Source organism: Phaseolus vulgaris, chromosome 1 (genome assembly GCF_000499845.2).
Source record: "Phaseolus vulgaris cultivar G19833 chromosome 1, P. vulgaris v2.0, whole genome shotgun sequence".
NCBI classification, from domain to species: Eukaryota; Viridiplantae; Streptophyta; class Magnoliopsida; order Fabales; family Fabaceae; genus Phaseolus; species Phaseolus vulgaris.
In genome coordinates, this window is record NC_023759.2 from 36,092,995 (window position 1) to 36,120,272 (window position 27,278).

General features: G+C 29.9%; 2 protein-coding genes across 2 annotated transcripts; one reads left to right on the plus strand and one right to left on the minus strand.

Annotated features, from left to right (window-relative positions):
- The first annotated feature begins 9,155 nt into the window (after positions 1 to 9,155).
- LOC137814021 (UDP-URONIC ACID TRANSPORTER 1-like) lies at positions 9,156 to 14,683 on the plus strand. Its single transcript, XM_068616542.1, has 5 exons — positions 9,156 to 9,568; positions 9,707 to 10,186; positions 10,983 to 11,086; positions 13,021 to 13,249; positions 14,361 to 14,683. The coding sequence occupies exons 1-5, from the start codon at positions 9,488 to 9,490 to the stop codon at positions 14,505 to 14,507; spliced, it is 1,041 nt and encodes a 346-aa protein (XP_068472643.1). The 5' UTR covers positions 9,156 to 9,487; the 3' UTR covers positions 14,508 to 14,683.
- A 1,545-nt stretch (positions 14,684 to 16,228) lies between these two features.
- LOC137814022 (calcium-transporting ATPase 4, plasma membrane-type-like) lies at positions 16,229 to 21,466 on the minus strand. Its single transcript, XM_068616543.1, has 6 exons — positions 20,637 to 21,466; positions 18,589 to 20,534; positions 18,349 to 18,507; positions 17,985 to 18,156; positions 17,600 to 17,898; positions 16,229 to 17,426 (listed from the first exon to the last, which is right to left on the minus strand). The coding sequence occupies exons 2-6, from the start codon at positions 20,281 to 20,283 to the stop codon at positions 17,118 to 17,120; spliced, it is 2,634 nt and encodes an 877-aa protein (XP_068472644.1). The 5' UTR covers positions 20,284 to 20,534; positions 20,637 to 21,466; the 3' UTR covers positions 16,229 to 17,117.
- Positions 21,467 to 27,278: the final 5,812 nt, after the last annotated feature.

The following is a 27,278-nucleotide window of genomic DNA, read 5'->3' on the forward strand; positions in this document are numbered from 1 at the left end:
ATTTGATGTAAAACTTATAAAAACAATCTCTACGAATAAATAAAAAATTGATTGGAACACAATATACATTTTTTATTTTTTTAGAAGACAAATTCTTCTTGCATTTGTATACCTTTTCTCAATATCTTTATATTTTTTTAAGTTCAGACAATACTCTTATGAGAATTGTAAGATTGTGAAGTATTTTTCTTTATTTTTAAGTAGTGATGATGGTTGATGGTTTATGATGATTAATAGTGACCAATGATAAAGGTTGGTTGTTGAGATAAGTTTTATAGTATTTTGATTATTAATGATTGTGTTTTTCTTCACTTTTTTTCATTTTAAAAATGTTAAAATTAATTTTTCATAATTAATATAAAGATACGGGTTAGAAGTATGGAGGCAGAGAGAGAACTTATCTAATTAAATAAAATCCAAAGTGATTTTGTGTATTGGAAAATGTATATGTTAGAAGATATGAAGTATTTTGAAATGTAGAATGCAATATAGGATTAAGAAGAGTTAGATTAAGTTGTGTTGAGTTTGTGATATTTTAGTTCCCTTTTGATGATTAAAGTAGAAAAGTTGCAATATTGTTGTTGAGATGATTATGATGTTGTGTAATTTCCCTTATCATTTTAGTAGCAGACATGTTTGATGTTGGCAATTGAGTTTGCAAAAGTTGAACAGAGGACAAGGAAGGCTGAACCACTCTGAAATTTGTCACATGCACTTCTTCCCTTGTTTTGGTGGTGCACTGCAACACATGCATTTTAAATTGAAAACCCTATCTCAAATTTGGCAATTCCACCCTGTTACTCATTTTGCTATTTCTTCCCTTCTCATTGCCTTTCCAATTCCAATTCTTGTTTTGACTCAACTATTCAAGTTAGACACTTCCACCACTTTCCCTTCATAAACAACCATACCATTCAATTTTATGTGACCACTTACATTATTGCTTTTAGCTCTTCATTCTGCAAGATTGTGCCCAATTAACACAATTGCTTAAGAGACTATAACTATAATACACTTTATTTAATTTTAAGTTCAGTATAAACTTTATTAAGAAATTTTATGTGACCTTTTTTCTTATCTTGGAATTTATATATTGTCAATTAATAATTTCTATCTATTCCTAGTTTTCAATTTATAATTCATTTTTTATAATTTTTAATTTAATTATATTTTAGTTTTTATCTCTTTATTTTTAATTATTTAAATCCTTTTTTATTACTTTTTGAAATTTAGTCTGATCAGTGCTACTTCATTAAATTTCTAACTCTTTTTTTAACTGAAGTGGATTTCATTTGCAGACGCGAAAAAACTATTATTATTATTATTATTATTATTATTATTATTATTATTATTATTATTATTATTATAATAGTAGATTAGTAGTAGTGTAGTAGTAGGGTCTCAAATTACTAGAATGGAAATTGCATTTTGTAAAAGATAATAATTTATTATTTATAAGCCATGTTCTAAAGACATGATCGATTGAAACCAACTAAACAAAAATCATTTATTCAGGTATTAAGTAGGATTACAATTGCATAATAACTTAAGAAAAACACAATGATAAATTAATAAAACAAATATATTTTTAAAATATCAAATACATATATTATATTATTATGCATTCTTAATTCAAAATAACTCATAATAAATATAAATTACACTTGAGTTGTTATTTAACGTAGGAATCTTCAACTATATCTCTTACCATCTCAAGATAATTAGGTGATGTCTTCAAGAATATTCATATTAATTATATTTCATCAAAAGCTTTTTTTTTCCTATCAAAAACACTTTGAAAAAACTTAACCTCAACTTTTTATTTAAGGATGATTCTTTCTATCAACTATAAAAAATCATTTATGCAAGAACTTACTTCAATTTCTATTACTTAGTATGTTAATGAGTTTGTATACAATGACCATAATGGATTATGATACAATCTCAAGTACCAAAAACATAGGTCAATTCAACATATCTCATCACATACATCTATGTATATAAATATTTATTCAAAATATTAATTTATAAATTTCATAGATACACACAATCTATACTAACAAACCAACAATCGCTACTAGACATGTATCACTTGAGTGACCTATCTTTATAGAACAGTGGAAGACTTCTCGCATAAGCTCATTTTAAACTTTCTACCATAAAATTTGAGGAGAATTTATTTATTCACAATAATCTTTTCATCTCTATTCAAATATTGCAACTTATATGGCTTGACATATTGAATGATAGTTAAACCTACCACTGTTATGTTAGCCACATTAGTGTAATTTCCTTTATTTATAATGAGTGTCATAATTTATCATTAATTAGACATTTTATGTGACAAATGATTTCTTTTTTAGAGTCACGAAAATTTGTTTGGATTTGACCAAACAAACGCCTAACTATTAACAAATCTCTAATACAATAGGAAGGTGACGACGAAGATTATCTAGAAAGGGAAAGGGAATTAAAATGTTCACTTTTTATTGGTCCTCCCTCTTTCAACATCATGGTTCTTTTGACTCGATAATCATAAGCGGGTAACTAGACCCTAAACATTTAAAACGTATTATTGAACTTGACTTTGAGAGTATTGTATTTAAGAACCTAATGTAGTTTGTTACCATAGATGAACTAGTATAAATTATTGTGTATATTTATCTCTTTCCTACTCTTTCTACATTATGATTATTGTTTTTATTAACTAAAGAAGGAAAGTCATTATGAGGTTTTAAATTGCATCATTTATAACTCATCAGACGTAATAAATGTTGTATGATGGTTTTGAAAAACAAACTTGAAAATATTTAAGTTAAGTGATTCAATTAAGTTGTAGGATTGAGTATGATACAATTTTATCACTTGATGGTTTATTCTACTGTTTCATCATTTTCAAGCAAATAATGTTTGGGAAAAGTATTCTAAACTTGATGAAAACATAATTAAACATTTTTTTATTGTGTTTTGTCCTGTTTTCACAAATATGTATGAAAGAAATTTACACCTTCTACCTGTTCACAACTAATAACAAGTTTTACTATAAATTTATCTATATATCCATGAGTTCTTAATTTTTTTCCTAAAAACTCATTTACATCCAATACTTTTATAATTGAGGAAGATTAGTCAAAAACCAAATTTTATTTTCTCTAAAGAATTATTTTCTTTATTAATAGATTCTTTCAAAAAAGGAGTATCAATTGATCTCATTACTTTGCCATAAGTTTTAGAATAATCATCAAGAAAAAAAAATAAAAGTCAAACAAAAAACTTTAGCCTCTTCTTTTCTTTTACTCCTCTAAGTTCATTTTGAACATTTTTATTAGCATTATCACCAGAAAGCAAAACAGAACTAGAGACATCACAAATAACATTATCATTGGAATACAAAACAAAACTAGAGATATCACAAAAAATTTTAGTCAAATTATCTTTTAAAGGAAAAATATTTAAAAAGAAAAACAACATCTCTAGATTTTATAATAGTGTTATTAGAAATTTGAATCACTTCATAATTAATAACCAAAAATCTATAAGTAATGTTTTGCAAAGAGTAAACAATAAAAACACAGTCAACTATTTTAATTTCTATTTTTCTTTTCTTATTAAGAGGTATCTTAATCTTTGCAAGGCACGTAGAGCACTGTCCTTAGAGAGAAAATGTCCCTACTACACAAAGTAAGACAAAATAATATGTGTTTCTCTCCCAAAATATAATAACTCGTGATTTTGATCGAGTGTAGCAAAAAATATCTAAATCTTATGAACACCAATGTTTTTTTTTTAAAATAAAATAGAAGACTGAAAATTATTATAAAAGTTGTGATTGTTGTCTTTTCTTGCTTTGGATATGTTATTTATAAGTAAAAATGACTAAATAGTAATAAATCTAATTAAAACAAAATAAGTGTAGTAACACTTACTCATTCACACATAAAAGTAATGTTCAGAAATTCACTAAGGAAAACAACATGTACCCATAAAAGTAATATTAACAGTAGGACTGCATTTTTTTTAATTATACTAATATTTCCAATATTTCTTGCAACAACCACAAGTTCTAGTTTACTTTGTCAATTCCTTTCTACCTTGTGCTCATGTTATCTTAGGACGACCTTTTATGGTTAACAACAAAGAATTTCTAATGAAACTAACTATTTTACCACAAACATTACCTTTGGAAGTTCTTTCATTGAGTATTGAAACAATTATATCCGATTTATGAAATTCATCACATTGTCACCACAAAAGGGAATTTGCAAGTGAAATCTTAAAACAATATTTTTGGGGAATACACTCAATATATGACAACAAATAATACCCAATAGTTTAAAATGCTTACAACAACAACCAACCTCATCACTCTTCCATACTACTTTACGTTGGGGCTCGTTGTAATGTTGCAACATGAATTCCACATGATTTTCTTTACAAATCTTATAGTTGACCTCTGAAACTCCTTTTTAAACTTTTTGAAAACAAATTTTGTGAAAATGTCATGAACTTTTTGCTTTAAAAGGGAAAGAGTTATATGATAAGAGCATCTATAGTTATCCAACATAGGGCCTTGAAATTATTTTTGTCCAATGTCCTCAATGGCAAGATCAACCTAAAAATGGTGAATATAAAAATAATGATATGTATAGAGAGCTCATAGATATTCCTCAAGTGAGTTGGGTTAAAAATACTTACTTGTTTTATAACTTGGATTAAGCATAGTAATAAAAACTAAAACATTTAACAAAAGCATTTATACTTTCAAATCTTCTAATTCTCTTCATACCTAAAAAATGGCCATGAAGATACAATGGTACCAAATATTTCTTGACTTCATACAACCATTTTACATTTTTATTTTCTTGTAGATTGAATTTGGAAACAATGGTAGGCCTTTTTTTTAAAGCATCAACACTACTGAGCTTGTAATGTTTATAAAAACCAACACACCAAGACGAATATTAATCTCGAAGAATTGAAGTAAATAAACCAGAAACTTTTGTAGTCATATGCCATATACAGAAGACATGTTTTATAATGTCATTTCGATTGTGATTACTTATGTCAATCATGGATCTTGGTTGGTAATAACACTCTTTGGTGTATTCTTCATGAGAGCAATAAAAGTTGTACATACAAAATAAATATTGTAAAAGATATATAATATTTTTTTTAAAGTAAAAGTCTATTAATTTTGGGAAAATGTGAAATCTAGTTTAGTATAACCTTCATTAACCAACGAAAAATGACAATCTTTTCATTTTGAAAGAGTTCACAACCAAACAGTATAATCCTACCATGATTGTCTTATTCTAATGAAAATGTCATAAGACATGTCATGAGAATTCACCTTGTAAGTAGTATTTGTTGAACCAGGTGCTTTGATGCTTCCACATCTGCTTTGAAGAATTGAAGAATCTATTGTTGTGTTTGTGTGTGTTATTTAGTAGATTTTTAGTTGTCAATTCAATCTAGTATTGATCCAAGTTCACTTGATTCTTAATCTCTTTTGAAAGAAGTGTTTTATAAAAATTTGTGTGAATTTTAGTTAGTTGTTTCGAGCTTTCAATCAGTTGAAAAAGTTGTTGTTCAAAGTCTGGTGACTACAACAAGTTTTTTTTTATCTAGTTGATTTGTCGAAACAACTGATTGATTGCACTTAATGTTTTTCAAAGTATTTGAAAAAGCTTTGTTTTCTTTTGTCTTTTTTGTGAGACAAAAACAATCAGTTATTTCGATAAAACAACTCATTGTTTAATGTGAAATCTTTAACAAAAAAAGAATTCAACCAGTTTTTTTTTTTAAAATCAATCAACTATTTTTCTAACAAAATTTTGTTACGAATTACAAATTGTTTTTAAATGGTTCTAAATGCTTTTAATTAATCATCTAACTGTTTAAACCACTTCTTAAAGTTTATATAAAGATTATTATGTGATCTTTTCAAAAGTCCAAGAAAGAGAGGTTTATCGAAAACATTTTCAAGAGAAAATCATGAGCTTTTAGATCATTGTTTGTGTGTGAAGTAGGATCTGGATTTTCTATTCAATTGTTCTACTGCTTTGTAAAGCCCAGGTGTATTCTATTTTCTTCTTTGAATATTGTAATTGTGTGTAAGCCAGTTTCAGAAAAGATTTATGAAATTGTGGTGTTGCCAATAAGTGTTGCGTGTTCTTGAGGGGTTCAAGATCAACATTCTTGGTGTGTGTTTTGTAATCTAGTTTTGATTGCATAGTGAATTCTTAGTGGTTAGTTGAGGACTGGATGTAGCTCTTGGTTAAGAGTGAACCAATATAAATCTCTTTATGTGAATTTCTCTTTCCCTACTCTTATACACTGCTTTATATTTTGTTTTTTGTTTTCTGCTACAAACAGTTAATTGTTTCGATAAAACAACTGGTTATTTTCATAAAAAACTGTAAATTTTATAATTCATCCAGTTGAACAAAAAAATCAATTGATTGATTTTACAGATCTTTTCACTCTACTTCCAATCTTTGCGAAAATCTTGAGAAAACAATTTCCCCCTCTCTTGTTTTGGCCATACATTCTAACAATATTAAATGCAATAACATCTCCATACTCTGGATACCATTCAAAGCAATGAGTAGGTGACAAAAAAACATGCTCTTCTTCATCAACAATTGGAAGCTTGTGTTTTCATCTTTTGAATACATGTAAAACTCAATAAGGTTATTAGCATCAACATTCATGTTATTTTGATGAATTTTACTGAAAAGAACACATTATTTTGTTCATTGAAAGGCATGCTTCTTTTGGTAAAATAATTCGTTGCAAATCTTCCTTGGACATGTTGTAGTTATATGAAAGGAAATTTACTTGCTCAAGTGGCAATAAATCATGATTATGATGAGTTATAAATTGATTAACCTACCACTATTCTTGAAAAAATTTAAAAGACTTCTTGAGTTTGATCTTTATGACAACATTACATCCATGTTTGGTAGAATTCCTATTACGTTGATCATTGGATGTGTCGACAATGTTTTTCTCCAAAATTCCTTCATCATGGCAACACAAATCTCATATTTTCATTCTCCCATTTTTGTTAGTAAATCATTCTTTTTGAATTGAAAACTCATTTCTTCTCACATAATTCTCATAAAACTTGCGAGCTTCTCTTTACTAAAAATCATTTACCAACAAAATGTTACAAAATTCTAAGCCAACTACACACAAGAATGAAAAAAAAGTATTCATATTTGTTTATAGATGTGATGGAAATGAGAAATGATGTTAAGATTTAAGTTTTAACTTTTGCTATAAAGAAATGCTGCATGTATCAAAATATATATTGTGGGAGTCATAGGAAAAAAAAAGGAAAATAAACTTTAGTTATGGAATAAATAAATAAAAGGTAAATAGCTCAGAAAAAAATAGAAAATTAATAATATTATCTAATTCAAATCAGTATTAACTACAATAAAAATATTAGTTAAATATTTATTATTTTTTGAAGTTTTTTAGTCATTAAAACATGTATCTAACATGTATTGATAACAAAACGGAATTATTAAGTGTTAGTTGTAAGGATGTATTAAATTCTTTTAGGCATTGATGACTTAGCAACATTTTCATTGACTTTTGCAAGTGAATGTTTCAAAAAAGAAGAAGAAGAATAAATTCAACATTTATTGAAATAATACGATCTTAAGTTCAAATTTTATAAATGAGAAGATTCTTTTCTACTATAGATTGCCATCAAGTCCTTCTTAAAAAATTGATGAATATTTCGCACATGAAAACAACAAATATACTAAAATAAAATAAAATAAAGTAATTTTACATTCTTCAAAATATTTTTAATAATTATTTAACACTCTTTAAAATATTTAAAGACTAAAAAAGTACTTAATATTTAATTTATTTAGTACCAGAGATATTAAGCAAATATATTATATTAGTATTTAAAAGTATTATTTATTATATTTAATATATTTTTTTCTTTTAGATGTGCCGTTTAAGATTTTCTTTAAATATTAAGAAATATAGTACAATTGTTTACTCTTAATAAAATCGTAATAAGATTTTTTATTTGTCTTTTCTTCATATTACATTACAACAAAATGCATATATATTATTAAATATAAAATGAAAATTAAGGATGCAATTAAAAAAAAAAATTGTTTCCTTAATCGTTACAAATGGCAGTCAAATAAAATAAAATTCTTAAAAAGTTTAATAGTCAAATGCCAAAAATAGTACTAACAGCATTAACTAAACAACAATGAATATGTTTCAAAAATAGTACAACACCTTAAATATTTAGTAAACACATTGTGTGTTATCTTAAAACGACACAACATGTGTTTGTTATGCATCATTAGAAGTTCCAAAAAACTTGCAAAATCATGTATGCTTCAAATCCACACACTGACAAAGGAAGTGACAGTTGTAAAAAAAATTGTATAAACCAAATTTTTAAAATAAATCAATATAAACCATAATCTATGTATTTTTAAATTGTATGCCAAATAAGTGTAAGCATGGTTGTATTTTTCATATATTTCAAATATTTATTAGTTATCAAATATTTTATTTCATGATAATTAAAATCTTGTTAATTAATTAGATATTAATTTAAAAAGTAATTTATAAATTTTATTAATAATAAACATTATTTTATTTATTAATAATTATTTTATTTTTTAAAATAATATCTAATTTAGATAATAATTAATTATTTTTTATTTTAAAAATTAATATTTATTTATAACTTTTTTAATGTTAATATCTGTATACTATTTGGATGAAAATCCCTTGGCATGAGTGTCGGTGGAGACTCGTCATGGTAAATGGAAGAGTTTGCGTTTGGAACACAAATCAAAGAAAAATGACATCATACGACACTCGGATCTTTGTCGTTTTATTCCTAACGTGTCGTTTTTCACCGCTCCTCGCATTCGCATCGCAACCCTTTCTTGTTTTGGATATTAGGGTTGTGGTTTTAATTTTGTCACCTCCTATTATTCCAAGAATAAAAAAAAAACTTACTTTTCTTACATTTGCAGTAATTTTTATTAAATGTAGTTAAAATATGGGAAAAAAATGAAAGCTTTATGTTTGAAGCAACCGGAATTCAGTAGAAAAATATCTTAAAATTGTGCGTTGGATGGTATTTTATTAGTGTTTAAAACGTGAGCAGAATGATCGGTTAAGAGAGAGTGTTATTAACCCTAAGCATAAGATTGTTTGAGTGGTTCCTTGAAAATGTCAAACAAAAAACTTTCTATAAATGGTTCTTCCTCTCTAATTTGGTACAACACCATTAGCAATAACATCAACAAAATCCCACTTAATTCTATTCCACAAGCTTTCAACCAACGTTCATGATCACCAATGCTGAATGGGATGGCAGAGAACAATTAAAATTTAAGACCCCATTGTTGTTATTGTTAGTCCACAAAACTAGATAAAAGCAGGGTGTGTGACCCATCTACAGCAAAGATACCAACAAAAAGTTTCAATGAGCACACATGGTTCTTACAGCATGAGATCCAAAGCCTCCTTTGAAAATGAAGCCAAGGCCACGGTGAAAGAAAGTGGGGTAAGTCGAGAAATAGAGAAAAGCACAAAAAGAGATTAAATAAATAAATAAAAGTTCATTTTTTTTATTTTTATTGTTTTGAGTATTGAGAATGTAATGATGAGAGGTTATTGATATTGTGAAAATTTGGAAATCCAGGGAGGAGGGAGTGGAGGGAAGAACGGGAAGACAATGTCCTCCAACAGCAAGGAGAATCTCTTCATATGTTTTCTGGTGACACTTTGGTACTCTTCAAACATTGGTGTGATCCTTCTGAACAAGTACCTGCTTTCAAACTATGGGTTCAAGTTCCCCATCTTCCTCACAATGTGCCACATGTCAGCCTGTGCTGTTCTCAGCTATATCTCCATTGTGTTCTTCAAGGTGGTGCCTCAGCAGATGATCAAATCAAGGTCCCAGTTCATGAAGATTGCAACTTTGAGCCTTGTCTTCTGTGCCTCTGTGGTGGGTGGCAACGTCTCCCTCAGGTACCTCGCTGTGTCCTTCAACCAGGCGGTTGGGGCAACCACACCCTTTTTCACTGCTGTCTTTGCCTATTTGGCCACCCTTAAGAGAGAGGCCTGGGTTACCTATGGTGCCCTTGTTCCTGTTGTTGCTGGGGTTGTCATTGCAAGTGGGGTATGTTCGGTTCTCTTTAATCTCAGTGATTTCGATTGATTTGTTGTATTTGAATGTTCTGAATGATCACGAGTGTGTGTATGTGTGCGTTTCCTTTTGAGATTGGGATAGTGACCTTGATTGATATTGATTTGTGAAGGGTGTTTGTGTAACTATGAAGACATGTCAATACTGCTTAATATTTCATGTGTCACTCCAGATCTGAAGTGGTGTTGGGCAGATTGGGTTGTGGTTGTTTCTGCGATCTAGTTGATCTGCGATTGTTTGAAAATTACAAGGAATTTATTTTTCATGAATTTCTACCGTATTGGAAGTTAACGAGATCTCAACTTATCAAGAACTGCAAATCAATGGCAATGGGAGGGTTATTTTTTTTTCCTTTCCTGATTTTCTCTCTCTAACATGAAATAAATGTTCAAATTTTAGTACACTGGGAAAATGGTGCTTCTTGACATTATTCTCTGTTATTTTTTTCTTTCTTCTTTTTGGATCTGCACCGTTCTAGTTTATTAACTTATATCAGATAGCCAGATTTTTGTTTGATTTAATCAGGTTATATATACGATTATGATAGCTCCCCTAATGCTTGTCAGGAATTAGGGTCTTTTTAGTTATCTGCTTCTCAATTGTTTTGGCATTCTGTGTATTGCACACCCAATATAATTTGTTAATTTGATGTATGACTGGCTAGTAATAGTAGTTCCTTTGAATCTGCCTGCTGCATATTTTCCTTTCTGTTTTCCATGTTTATTCATTTTGCTTCTATGGAGCTACAAGATTTTCTTGGTGATTACAGGGTGAGCCAGGGTTTCACTTATTTGGATTCATTATGTGCCTAAGTGCAACTGCTGCAAGAGCTTTCAAGTCTGTCCTTCAGGGCCTTTTACTTTCTTCTGAAGGGTAAAATATTCTACACCCGTAGCTAGTATTTCTAACTTTCTCCTTTTCATCTAACTTCAACAGCTATCCAGCTGAAAATTATATCTGAGATTACTGAAATCTACAACCATTATGGTTCCCTTCACCTTGCTCATTTGAAACCATAATTTGTGCATTAATGAGATGGCTGTGGAAACTTACTTTTCTTGAAAACCAATCAGTGAAGGATGTATAAGGAAGTTGTTAACTTACTGTGTGTGAAGATATGATGTCATGACTCATAATTCATATAATATTTTAGTTTTTTTTAATAAAAAAGCTGGAAAGTGTGATCGGTGATGTCATAGATAAACATGCGTCAATCAAGGTTTTTGCAACTAATGATTGATCATTAGCAAGGTTGTGGAGTGATAATCTCCTAAATCATATTTGCGGAAAATATTGAGTTATGTGAATTGTTGATTCAGGAACATATGTTATAACAATGCTTTAATGGCTGATAAGTGTTTATTCTTCAGCTCCTTATAGGTGTTGTTGGTTTGTAACTGTTCAATGGAAAATTGTGAAGCTGGTATGCTTCGCTTAAGTTTTACACTAGAAAAAAGTAGCTAACCTCTTCATCTGGGATATGTGAGAAAAAAATGAAAACTTATTCAAATTCACTTTTTTCTGCAAACTACACCCAAAAACAAGGTACTCTTCACCAACTCGTGTAATTAAGCATGTCTGGACTTGTTTGGATACAAGTCAAAAGTGTTGTTGTGAGCTTATCTACTGGAAATATAGAGCTTTTTCTAGTAGAGAAGCTCTTCTAATGCTTTTTCTAGATATTTTTAATGCATTCTACTTATTTACATTTTAGTAATGTGGGTGAGTTTGCTTTTCATTTTCTTATTGGTCTCTGATTGAAACTTATTGGGCAAGCCCTCTTAGTTATACGGACTATTTGTTTATGTAATGCTTCAAAATTAGTAATAAATTCCCTTCTTAAATATACTATCTCTAAACAGTCAGCATCTCAATGAGATGTGGTTCTCTCTACACTTTCGGAAAAAAAATTATAGCTTAGCTTGGAAGCACTCAAAACATGACAATACTAATTAAAAATCAATGTCTTTTCTTCATTATAATTGAAATGATTGATGATTTTAGATTTGAATACAAGCAGACTGTGTCCATCATTTGTGCCTCTTCATTTTTTTCACTTGTCTTTTATTTCCAACCCAACTAATAACCAACTTTTGCTGAGAGTTATTGGTAACAGCATGTTACTTTTCAGAGGTTTAGTTAACCATTGGAAGTTCTTATTCTCTTGGCATTTTTTTATACAATTGTTTATATATATATATATATATATATAATGAATACTTCTATATCCTTCAAATTGTTTGTATGGTAAATATTGGATGTTTTTTTTATTTTTTCAAGCCATTGAATTAGTTAGATTTATCGGAAGAGTTGTGAATGAACTTAACTTATTGTGTGATTAAAACTTAAACTTTTTTAAACTGAGATCTAGTTCTGTTTTTGCCTTTGGCTATAGGGATATTGCTGCTTCCCAAGACTCCTTAGACCTATATATTATAATATTTCTCATTTGTTATCTATATAAATTGATTCTGTTTTCTTAAAAGATCAACCATCACTCTATTGTAAACACACACTGTCATGCCTTTACTTATTGCATTCACTAGTTTTCATACATCAAGGCTAACAGTTCCTTTTTTCTAACTATCAAACTCTGGCTAAATTATTTGTGCTTAAAACACAACTTGCAATAACTTTTATCATTTCCTTTTGCAATAAGTAGTGGAAACTTTTATGTTCCTCCAAGTTAACAGTATTAGTATGACAATTACCAGAAGTTGTAATTCCTCTTGGACTTAGTTAACCAGAACTGAATAAGCCGTTTTCTTAGCTGTTACCATAATGTTGCTTCCACTTCAACTTAACAGGGAAAAGTTGAACTCAATGAATTTGCTCCTGTACATGTCTCCAATCGCAATCCTAGTTTTGTTGCCTGCAGCTCTTATCATGGAACCCAATGTGGTAGATGTCACAATGACGCTTGCAAGGGACCATAAATCTATGTGGCTTCTTCTTTTGCTAAACTCTATCACAGCATATGCAGCAAACTTAACAAACTTCTTGGTGACTAAACATACTAGTGCTCTCACACTCCAGGTTTGCCTCTTTGTCACTACTAGAATTATGAAACATGTTTAGTTAAAAGCTACAAGAATAAGACCAGGTTATTTTAACCATTGAAACCATCAATGAAAACTGAAAAGGACCTTTAGTCTTTTATCTAAACTATATGTCTTGACTGTTTAAGATTAGATTCAAATTTACATGGTCTAAAATAGAATTGTGGTTCCTAGTCTATGATTTTTAGGCTATGGTACTGGACAAACACAACCATTTAAGTCACAAAATAAGTCTATTTTGTACGTTGTTTGTTGATTACTGCACATTACAAGCGTAAAATTGTAGAATCTACCATTATATCTTTTTCTTCTTCTTTCAATTTACTAGAAAAAGGCACGGGAAGAGTCCAAATTAATAAATGTTCTTTTTAATGCTTGTGCACCTAATTTCATCAAATTTGAGTATAGAAATTGCGTGAAGGTTTACCCACAAGGATGCGGTTGTGCTTATTTGGTTGTGGAGACGTGCTAGTATAGAAATTGTATGAGAGATTTGTCCATAGGGGAGTGGGAGGTGCACCAGTATGGAATTGCATTAGAGGTTGATAATCTCATTAGTATAAAAATTGCATCAGATATTCGCCCAGTAGAGTGTAGGAGGCACATTGGTATAAAAATTGCATAAGAGGTTCACTTGCAGAGTTGTGACTGCTCCCAAATGGATATTGGGAGAACAGTAGTATAGATATTGTATAAGAGATTCAACCACAGGACTGTGTTTGCACCCATAGAGGTGTGGGAGGTACACTAATATAGAAATTGCATAAGAAATTCGTTCACAAGTATGTAACTGTGTACATATGGGTGTGGGAGACACTTAGGTACAGAAATTACACTAGAAGTTCATCCATAATGTTATGCACTCCTATAGGTGTGAGAGGAGCCCTCATATAGAACCTTTATGAAAGTCCACTTCATTGAGCAGCTTATTTTGTGAATAATAAGGTGAAAATTACAAGATAAATCTATAATAACCAGAATGAAGGAAACAACAAACAAAAAAAACAATTAATATTAATGTGAAAGTGTGGTTTGTTATTTGATGCAATTGATATAGTGAGTAAGGGTGTAAAAATGATGTTAAGCAGGTTTTAGGCAATGCAAAAGGGGCAGTGGCTGTGGTAATCTCAATACTGCTATTCAGAAACCCTGTGACTGTTGTTGGCATGGGTGGATACACAATTACTGTGATGGGAGTGGCTGCATATGGGGAAACAAAAAGAAGGTTTAGATGAAGATGGCAGAAGATTGAGGGATTGTCTTATTGGTGTATTTTATTGTAGTTATTTATTATATGAAGAAGAATGATTGTAACGTGAGTAGGAGTAGAGGGAAGTGATTTTATACTCATATTCTGTTGTATCTACCACATAAATATTTATCTATCACGTACATTTTCTCCCTTTTCTTATGCTCACTTTGACCACAACAATGTCTCACTACCTATTTCTATCTCAAAACTATAAGGGAATTTCAAAAAATATAACAAATCGTTCTTAAATTTTAATAATATATCTGCTGGCATCAAACGAATAATCACTCAAATGCATACATGCCATTGGTTAGCATAATGTACACATTAATAAAAGTCCACTTCAAACCTGTTTAATCTAATTTCTAGTTTCGGATATGACTATGAAGCTCATAGGTATATATAAAAATAATAATAATTATTATTGTTATTATTATTAGTTTAATGCGTCAAAAATAATAGTAGTAACAAATAGTACTAGTAGTAATTATAATAGTAATACTAGTATTAATAATACATTATTAATGTGTACCTGGATAGGTTTTCAAGTTACATTCTTGAGTGTGTTATAATGTATGTTAAATGTGTATGTTATTTTGACATTTAAGAATAGTTGAAAAATTAACTCAGGTTGTTTGGATTGAAACTATATGTAAGTTAAAGTATAATCCAATATGTATTAGAATTTTTGGAGTGTGTGTTTTTTTCTTTCTTTATCTCTCATCTCTTTTATATTATTCTTTATATATCTTTATGTTTAAGGGTATTACGAATTGTATTTGTATTATTGTGGTTGAATGAATCAAGAAAAAATATTGGAGGAAAACTTGTTTGGAAAAAGTTTTTTTATACCAATTCACCTTCTTTGTAGTGTAAAACTCTATTATTTCTATATTTGTCACTAGAGCTGCTTTTTATAGTCAGTCAAATGTGTTGATCCAAAACAATTGAACATTTTTAATCTTTAATGAGGGTGCTTCGATTAATATATCTCATTTACGAGTTAAAATTATTTTTTTTGAAAAATTAGGATAAAATAGAATGGAAGTTTTTCTTGAATTAATTAATGTGCATATTAGAATTGTTGATATATTAAATCTTTGAAAGTTTTGTTTCTTGTACATCAAATAGTTAAGGTTCTTTATTTAAAAAGTCTTTATGTATTTACCCGATGATGTAATTCTAGGAATGTTGCTTCGTCAACTTATGAATGAATATAAGTTGTTTGATGACTTGTAGTTAATGTTAGATTTGAAGACTTGAAAATGCTCAAGCCTAAAGCGTAGTGTTTTGATGATGAAGTTTAAAGATAAAGATGTATTTAGAGATAAGGAAAGCACACAACCACTTCTTCTAATTCTCTTGTTTTATGCATATTATCTTTCTTCCTTTTCAACAAAACTGTGGTTGAGTAACAACACAAGTAAGAAGAACACAGAACTACCATGTACTGCTATTAAAAACTACCAATACAAAGCCACACATCAAAAAATGAACATTCTGATTATCATTGATTATTCTCTTCAATGAAGAATACACCCATGTAACCGATGTCAATCAATAAGTGTTAACACCCAATTATTTGAAGAGAAATAAATTAAAAACAATGTATGAATATTTAACTCCATCAAATATAATCTCTATCAAACACACTTTATTTTGTATATGGCAGGGTATAGATTCAGAACTAAATAAACTCCAAGGTAAGGCATATGAAAGTATGCTGTAAACTTTTAAGTATATTGTACAGTACAAAAATCACTACTCAGAATATAGTTCGAGGACTATCTAGTTTCTGTTCAACAAATATAAACGTCATTAGGTGTCGAGATATTTGTATTACAAACCAAACGGTCAAAATTCTGCTCAAATGCAGCGGCGAATAATGAGAGGCTCTCAATCATCATCTTGTTCGGTATCAGATAACATTGTGCCCTTGTCATGCCGGTAACAAGGGCCATGAAAGGTATTTTAGAGATTTGCATAACAATATTTTCAAATGAATACTTACGAGAACTATAATTTTTTACATGAAGACATTATCCGGATTGCTTTGCTGATTTCTCCTACCAGTGTTGTCAGCTTTTATAATACTGTCATTCTTTACAACATTGTAATTTTATGTAGTTTGTAAAGACTTGATACTATACAGAATTTGCAGGCAAGACAAAACATCCAAGGTCTTGAGAATGAAATGATTGAAGGCAAATATCAACAACAGTCCTCTCTGCTTGTTAGAACCAAACCAGCTGTTTGAGGAGCCTTTCTATTCGAGGACAAGCAGAGAGGACTATTATTGATATTTGCCTTCAATCATTTCATTTCCAAGACCCTTGTATGTTTTGTCTTGTCTAGAAATTCCATATAGTATCAAGTCTTTACAAAACTACATAAAATTACAATGCTGTAAAAAATGACAGCATTTAAAAGCAGAATACACTAGGAGGAGAAATGCTAGGCATTCTTGTCAATGCTCATCCAGTTGTTGTAAGGTTAGTTTCCCAATAACAATGTTTAAAATAAAACAAAATAAATGTTGATGATCCAAAAACAAAGAAAAGGAAAACGAGACCATATATACTTTTCGAACACTTTATGCAAGCTCGGGACCAGATGGCAATGCGTCATAACCATCATGGTGCTGCTTACTGGTAGTATCTTTTTCAACAGGGATGCACTTGAGGATAACAGCTATAGGAATGCTAACTGCTCCGATTAACACACTTAGTACCCAGAATTGCCAGTTTAGAGGCACGGTGCTGGCAAACGTTCCAAGGAATTCAACTATCACCACTTGAAATGCTACAGTGGCGAAAATTATCGACAAAAATATCCAGCTGTCGAAAATGCCTCTGAATACGTTTATTTTTTCAATATCTCTGCTGTTTATCTCATTGAACACCTGAAAATAGAGAGAAAGGAAAAACAACAAGCTAAATAAAGGCAAAACAATGTATCCCGCCACTTCTTTCAACAGGTTTGAAATTTTGTTTTAGCATCCATGTTCGGAATTTCTCATGTTTGGAGTCTATAAAATATAACCAACAAATCGGACATGATGCGTGCAGAGTGTACCTGGCAAAATACAAAGGTGTTGAATATCAAAGTGTTGAGCACTTCTGTTGCATCCGAACCACTAATTCTGAGGATCCTCTTCCCGTCAAAATTTAAAATCGCAAGGATAATTAATTGGTATATACTTTGACCAATGATATTCCTCCACATAGGTTTGGTGATGAAGTTTGCTCCCCTTGCAACAGGGGGTCTTTTCAAAAGTCCATCATTAGGAGGTTCAGTTGCTAGGGCTAATGCACCAAGAGTGTCCATGATCAAGTTGACCCAAAGCAACTGAACAGCCGTGAGTGGAGCAGATCCTGAAAGAAGAAAGACTATCACCGATGTTGCTTGAAAAAACAAAACAGAATATATAAGTAAAAACAAATTCCATTAACCAATAAACCTGTGATGCATGCAGAAAAGAAGTTGATAACCAGAGCAACAACATTAACTGTCAATTGAAACTGCACGAATTTTTGAATGTTTATATATACTGAACGTCCCCACTTGACAACATTGACAATAGTTGTGAAGTTATCATCCAGGATAATGACATCAGCATTTTCTTTTGCAACCTGTAGATGTTATTAATGAACAAGGACAAAAAAATGTTATTAGAGTCATTATACCTCCAGGTCTGGTAAAGGAAAAAATAAATACGCAACTGGAATAGAAGTTGACAATTTATATCTTAAACATAATGCAGGACAATTGTACAAAAACTAAGACTACGCTTAACTGCGACCTAGTAAACAAGAGATACAAACCTCAGTTCCTGCTATGCCCATTGCAAGTCCAATGTCTGCCTCCCGCAGTGCTGGAGCATCATTAGTTCCATCACCAGTAACAGCAACAACCTCCCCAAACATACTCCTCAAATTGTTTACCAACTTGTACTTGTCGAGCGGTAAGGATCGTGCCATCACCTGAAACCATATCAAGTACAAAAGAAAAGTCAAGCATCTCAAGAGAGGATACAAATACAGAATTTGAGATGAGAAAAGAACCTGGATCCTAGGTATGATATTCTTCATTTCCTCAGAAGACAGGTCACCAAACTTTGGACCATCTATGACTACACCATCCTCAGTAAGTATACCGCATTCTCTGGCTATAGCTTCTGCTGTATGTATGTTATCACCAGTAACCATGCGGACAGTTATTCCAGCAGCTATACAAGTTTGAACAGCTTCCTTAACTCCAGGGCGTACAGGATCCTTGATTCCTACTAATGCTATCAGAGTATAGCCACTATCAGGAATGTTGGCTTCCTCATGCATTTCATTTATGTCTTTGAAGGCCAAACAAAGAGTTCTCAAAGCTTCGGAGGCAAAATCATTTATAATACTAAAGACATTATTTGCCTGCTCTTCGGGAAGATCAACAACTTCCCCATTGCAATCAATAATTTTGTCACACGTCTTTAATATTATTTCTGATGCACCTTTGCAGAATGCTCGGACCCGTCCATCAGGAAGACCCACAAGCACAGACATTTTCTTTCGGACTGAATTGAATGGCTCAACTTTGAGTATCTTGTACTCTCTACGCTGGGCATAGGCATCAAAATCAGCACCCAAAAGGCAGCCAAATTCCAATAATGCTGATTCTGTTGGGGTTCCCAATATTGTGTCCTTTCCATCTTTATCCTTAACTACTTCAGCAGAAGTATTTTGAAATATAGCCTGCAAAAGGATGTTTTGAACTCCTTCAGGTGTACATGCTTTCAGTTCTTCTACATTCTCGTTACCTTTTATCTGCACTGCTTTTTCGCATATCCATGTTTTAGTAACCACCATTCGGTTAGTGGTGAGTGTCCCTGTCTTATCTGTGCAAATGCAACTAGCTGAACCCATAGTCTCACAAGCAGAAAGATGTCTTACAAGAGCCTTTTCATTCATTAATTTTTTCATTGCAAAAGCAAGACTAAGTGTCACAGCCAGTGGCAATCCTTCAGGAACCGCAACAACTATTATGGTCACAGCAACAGCAAAGAAGTCCAGTAACTTCATTGCATCATCCGTAGACCAGCTGGCAAACTCACCTTTATGTACTTTTTCAATCACAAACCTTATGGTCAGCACCACAAATGTCAGAATGGCAAATGCCAAACCAATTTTACCAATAACAGTAGCAACTCCATTTAATTTAACCTGCAATGGGGTCTCATCATCTCCCCCCTCGTTAATAGTCTCCATCAATTTTCCCCATTCAGTCCTCATTCCAACAGTTGTAACTAACATCTTCCCCTGACCATCCTGCACTTTGGTTCCTGAGAGAAGAAACGGTTTTTCTTTATCTACATTTACTGGTTCGCTCTCACCTGACAAACTCGATTCATCAATAAGCAAAAAGTATCCTGATATAAAAATTCCATCAGCTGGAACTTGATCTCCAGTTGACAAATGAACAACATCACCAACGACTATATCATAAATTGAGATCTTCTGCCTTTTCCCATCCCTAGTGACCTGAACAAATATCTTTTTCTTCTCTTTGTCCAAATCCCTGAACTGCAGGGATTGCTTGTAATCACTGACAGCTGTAACAGTGACTACTAAGAATATACTGAGGACGATGCCCACACCATCATACGTTCCATTTGGCCACCCTTCAGTGGCTATCCCTACACCTATAGAAACTACAGCACAAACAATGAGAATGATCAAAGTTAAGTCCTGCAGTGCATCCCACACAAACATCAGGAACGATCTGGGAGGTTTCTCGGTATAACGATTGAATCCATAAATCTTTTGTCGGCTATTTATACTCTCTTCGCTGACACCTCCATCCACAGAAACTGACAGTTTCCTTGCTATGGCTTCAACTCCACCAATATTATTTAAGATCTTCTTATCATGGCCCCGAACAATAGAAGCAATCTCCTCTGGATGAATACAAAAACCAGCGTCTCTCACCTCACTCGATAGCTTGTATTCAACACGATTACCAGCTACAACAGAACACCAGTTTAGCTTAGAAAACATATAAAGAGAAAGCGATAAGTTCTAAAGCAGTGATAAGAACTTTGACTATTGAAATTGGAGCACCATACCATCGATAAAATGCAATGCTGCCTTTTGAACATAGAGAGCAATTCGAAATTTTTCCTGACAAAGGAAGTCAAATATGGTGTATTAAAATTGGTAACTGAGAACTGACAATGTACCAAAAAGGTAGCAATATCGTCACACATCTTATCACATGAAATGGTATTTCGTGAAATGAGTGCTGAAATAAAATTTTGACAACGTTTAAGGAGAATTCTTTCAAGAAGCCTCACTTTGTAAAAGGATGGTTAATCATAATGCAGAGTGATCATTATTATAATTTTTGTCAGAAGGAATGGAGGAAATCCCTTTATTAATGTGTCAACATGTAAGTGAATAATGAAATGAAAGACATTTTCATTTTTTTTCATAATCATTAGATGGTTTGGCCATATGAGTTCAACTGTGATGTAACTTGGAGAAGGTGTTAAATTGAGTCTCATATTCTTTTCTCTTAAACATACCCTTATCTGTCAATCACTCGGAAAATGTTGTTTCAACCGAACTGAAATGCAAATGGAATTTAAATTCACTAAATCATGTTTTATTTAAGCTATCTTACACAGCTTATAGCCAAGATTATCAAGAGTTGCTATTACACATTTACACTGCAGTGCAAATATCCTGATTGGCAATATATTTTCATTTACAGAAAAGTAAATTGCATGATTTTGCTAATATAAAAGATGAGAGAAATAAAAAGAATATCAGAGGAAGTTTTGAAAGGAAATCTTAAGTTAAAAATTTGTAGTATTTTTTTTTTTATAAAAGTTTTGTTAAGCATAACTACAAAATCTGATATATCTCATGGCCATATCTCAACATTCATATATGTCATTATATGAATCATTACATAGAAGAAAAATAAAACAACAAACATGAGAAACTAAACTAAACTTATGCAAATGCAAAGAAATATAAAGAGAACATCAAAGACAAGTGAGACTAAACTAAACAAAATATGAGGAGTTTATGTAACTATTATAAAGAAATCAAGATCAAGACAGCTTTCTATTATACTATTATACTCAAGTTTATTAACCAATCCTAAAGAAACTAATCTATCAGTATAGTTACCTCCCTAAAAATCTAAAAATATGAGAAAACCTGAGTTCCTAAAAAAATTGTAGTATTCATCTTCATAAGAAATTATCTTCTTACTATAGTAAAAATATTTATCAAAGTTACAAGGGATATATTCTTGAACCTTTGTCTTTTAATTTATAACTTCTCAACTTATTTGAAAAATGGGTAAAACTTATTTTAATATATATATATATATATATATAAGGAGTCATCATTAGATTTCTTAAGACTTTTTATAAGTTTTGTTTCAATACAAGAGTTAATTTTTATAATAATTTATTATATTTTAATGTGAGGATAACTTTTATAAGATGAAAATAACATTTATTTCTATAACTCAGTTGTTTAAAACTTTAAATCTTAAATTTTAAACCTTTTTAGATTACATCATCCTCCAAGTGAGAACTTTTATAATGATTATAATTATGTATTGGAAATGGTTTTAGTTATTTCAATAAACTTTTCTTATAATAATGCATTGATATAGAATAATCATCTTTAAACATGATTAAATTTGAAATGCATAAGAGGTAAGTATTTATTTATTCCTGGCGGTGAAGACACAAACCAGTACTATCTGGCAAACAAATGTTTGTAATTGTATCGCTAATTTTGTGAAGAAATTATTGAATAGAATAAATTGGCTGACAATAATTGATTGATTGAAAAAAAAATGTTAATTAAACTCTTCGTTAACTGTTAATCAATGAGAAGGAGTATTCAGGGTAAACCTTGGTTTACTTTTAGAGGAAATATTTACTTTCATGGACTGGCATCCGCCATCGTTGACATCAATACAGCAGCAGAAATTTCGGCGACAATTTACATTTGCAAGCAAATTCAATTCAAAGGTTGTTTAAATTTCGTAACATTGGTGTTGTTTGTGTTGTTGTGGCTTTGTTGAAATGGAAAAGTCAAGTAGACGCGTCTAAAGCGCGTTTGAAGTCATTCTCAACTCAACAAAAAATGACAAGTCTAAGAGTATATAGAAACAATTTTTTTCTGCTTTTATTACAATAAAAATAATAAATGATTACAAAAACAATAAATAAAATTATCTCTTTTTTAATTCAAATAATTTCACCTTTTATTTAAATTACTATTTTTTATTTTCAATTCCTTCACTCTTCATCCTCTCATTAGTAAATAACCTACAAACTATATTCTTTGCCCAAAAAAAATACCCTAGAAACTATATCATATTTCACTTCTTCATTACTAAACCAAACATGTCATTACACTGCTAAAGAACAGGAATGTCATTTTCATAGGTTGTACAACAGTACATACCAACTGCCTTTTTATTTTATTTCTCTTTCTCACATTTTCTGTCTCGATGGGGGGTTGATGTCTATCAATTTCAATTATTAACTAATTAATGGTTTGGTCAGCTGCTTGGCTCATCTGCCTTTGGCATGGAAATTTCGAGGAAGTTTCCACTTTCCATGGTTGCATAAATAAATTAAATTAATTTGCTATCGTAGCGGAGGTCAATTATATACGTACCAAATACTTCTAAGATACTTGACACTTCACACTTCTTTCTCTCTCGCGCTCTCCATATATATTTATGGTATGAAAATGAACATTTCTTTATCACATTGTAAAAACTAATCTACCAACTATGTCAAAAGAAAAGAAAAACTATATAGGTATCATGCAAAAGTCAAACCTTGGATGTTGTTAAAAGTCAAACTAATAAATTATCATAATTGAAAAATGGTTATATTCCTCGTAAAAAAAGTTCTGCATACTTTTCCAATGTAGATGAGTAACTTGTTCTTGAAATACAAGGCTTAAGTATAGACCTTCGTTTAAGTTTGCTTTGACCTTGTTCAAGTTTATTTCATTGTTTGTTTCATAATAAGGCCAGAGACTTTACATTATTAATAGTCTTAAAGGACCACGTTTACGTGCCAACCAGCGTGTGTGTGTACATATATATATATTACATTACATTAAAAGAATCCAAAATAAATAAATTATAATTTTAGTTTTCCCCTGATTTTTTAATACTTATCAATATTTTCCATGAGATAAAATGTTTTATTAAAATTTAAAATAAAATGTAACAATCTAAAATACACAGTCTAATATGAAAAACTGGGTTAAATGTATTTCAAGGAAAGAAAGAATGATTAAAATGTTATTTATTTGCTCTATTTATACTTTTAATTCGCAATAATCAATGTGTTTGACATTGTAAAATTTTGTTTTCTATTGTTTTTTTTTTCTCAACTAAACTTATATCTTAGACTCTGGATACTTCATAACTCATCAATATTAGGGATTTGAAGAAATGTATGGAAAATTTAAGTGAATTGAGAGATTTTATATTTTATTAAAATAAGAAATTGAATAATACAGATAATAAAAACAATTGAACCAAATAGTCTAATAGTAAAAACAACCGAGGATAGTATACTAATTAAAAATACAAAGAAATAGAAATGGACTGAGATTTTATCCTAAATATAATAAAAAAATAAAGATAAAGATGAATTAAAATAAAAATTGAAAATGTAAAAAAAAAAAAAACTAATCAACATCTAACTATAAAATATGTTGGATGAATTATTTCAAAAAATAGTAAAGAAAAAAATTTAAAATTTAAAATTAGAATTAGTTTATACATAAATTAATTTATAAAAACTCTCTCTTATAACTTTTTGTTTTTTTATTTTTATATTCTGTATAAATTAATATTAATTTTTTTTAACTTATACGTAAATTAAGATTAACTTTTTTAACACATACATAAATTAATATTAACTTATAAAAAAAAATATTTCTTAGAAGAGCTTATGGAGAAATTGGTCTAAACATGTCCTTATTAGCTAGGAAAACTTACAATTTATAACTAATATGAAGAAAATTCTCATAGTTTACAAAATATCTATTTGAACAAAGTTCTTCATAGCTACCTCTAAAAAACAATATAAAAAAAATGAAGTTAATTATAAGATAAAACTAACTTATTTTCAACTTAAATATAGAAATTTTGGAGAAATTATAAGTCTTGATCAGTTAATAAATTAAAGTAATATCTAAACACTTTTAATTGGTTGAAAGAAACGTACAAACAAACTGAAGTATCATCATCTCGAACACACTTAAACTGCTAAAGCTCAAGGCAGCCCAGTACTAAAAGAAAGGAAATCGTAATTCTGATTCACTAAGATGAAACCTAAATATATATCGAGAGAAAGAGGGTTAGCATCGGTATAGTGTTAGAAGGAAACTATGAGGATAAATATTTAAAACTGACTACAGATAAAGGAAGAATGTTGGCAATGAATGCACCCAAAAGGTAAAACTTAGATTCTTTCTGAGAATCTACGTTAAAAACGTGTTAAGATGGAAACTTCAAATCCCTCATGATACGTTGGCATTGTTAGTGTTCAACATGATCCACCCAATGTGAAGTACGAGCACTAACTTTTTTTCTTCTTTTTGTTGTTTGTGGGTTGTCAGTCATATATCATGACAAGCACCACCATGAGAAAAGATAACAAAATCCACTTTTAAGATAATGATGGTCATTTTCATATATTTTAATTAAATTTTATCTTTAATCTACACAATCTTCATTACACTTTCTTCTCTTAAAATATGTATATCCACTATTTAGACTATATATTAAAAATTTGCAGGAAAAAAGTTTCAAAAAGGTTTTAATTGAAATTAAAACACTTGTAGTAAAGTATTAGTACTAGTTTTATCTAAAATAAAAAGGTACTAGTGGTAGTTAAGCCTACTTCAAGGGGGTAATACTATTTAGGTAAGGTTCAGAAAAGGCGGCTATTGTGCAAATCAAGAACTACCATGCTCAATCTTTTTAGAGTGACAAACACTTTAATAGGACTGCGTAGCCCCAAGCTAATGTACGTATATCATTTAAGTCCTATTGTGTACTTTGATGAAATAAAATAAAATACAAAATATATAAATATAATGAATTATGAAAGTATACAGAGAGAAGAAAAAAATATTAAATATTCTAAAACAACTGTTCCCTTAAAACATGTTGTACACTAACTTCACGAAAGAGTTTTGACACGTCACCAAAATGGAAAACTAAAACTTGTTGAATTAAATCAGATTTTTTTTTAAAGTATTGTTCATATTTATATGTTTCAAAGTTTAAAATGATATTAATTATTTTTAAATTATTGTGTTGTTTTTATTAGTTTTTAGTTACTGTAATTTATAAATTCATTTGGAAGTAAAAAATAAAAAGTAAAATGTAGTTATTGTAAATATAAAAAAATTAAATGAAAAAAATAATTTTTTATCAAGATAAAAATATTAAATAAAAATTAGAAAATAAAAAATATTTAAAAAACTGTTTTGAAAATATGTTTCTTTTATTAAACTCAAATAAACATTTTATATCATTTGTGTTAGAAAAAGAAAGTTACGAGTTTCGTAATAATCCAGCAAAACTTCTCTACTGTTATAAAACAAAAAGGAAATGTTTTATATATGTTTACATTTTTTTATTAATCCCATTTTTACTCAATTTTCTTTTACGTTAATTATTATATTTTTATAGTTTTTTTTGTACATTTCTCATATTATCATCTCGAATGCACTTCAACACATTCATATATAAACAACATATTTTTCTGATTAATATATATATATATATAATTTCTAATGAAATATTTATACCATAATTCCTTATTAATAAAATTATTATTTTAACATGAACTTTATAAATATGAATTTCTTAAAATTAAAAAAAAACATTCAGGTAAAAAATACTCACATCTATTTAAAAATTCATATTTGTGATATTGAGGTTTAAATGCTTATCCATAGGATTTTTTTTTTTTTCTAAACTGCAGTATTGCTAAATGTGCTTTTGGTAATAAAAGTTGTAGTATTTTAGGTTAAACCTTTGGGTTTTCGCTATGTTGAAACCACTAAAAAAATTATTCCCATTTTATATTTTATTATATTGCTATTTTAATTATATTTTAATATAAATTATTAATATTTATTATTAAAATAGATTGCAAAATGGGAGTATTTTGTCTTATAGGAGGTCAAAAGAATCATTTTTCTAAACTTTTTCACATTGTGACGTTCGTTTCAAACCAATTTGTAAATATCATTCTCCATTTGCAGCTTATTTCACACCAACATCGAATCGACACTTTTTTTTTCATCCAATAAAAAATCAATTTAAAATAAAACTGAAAAAAATAATTGAAAAAATAAAAAAAATCTCGCCACCTCATTTCTTATCTCTATTTTATCCATGAATCCACCTGTGAACATCGTTTTAATATTCCCTCCACCACTTTTTTACATTTCCTTAAACCAGAACTTGGAGAGCATGTGCATGCCAATGTTCTCACAGAAGCAAGAAATTAACAAACAACAACGATAATTGAAGCAATTAAAGTCTTCTTAACCTCATAATCAAGTAATCAATATATGGTTTCTGAATTCTTGACTAATTTCAGCTTGTTTTCTCTTGATTCAGATCCGTTCACACAAACTATTCTATACAGTTTTAGAGGGAATAAAATAGGTTAAACTTTGAAAATCAT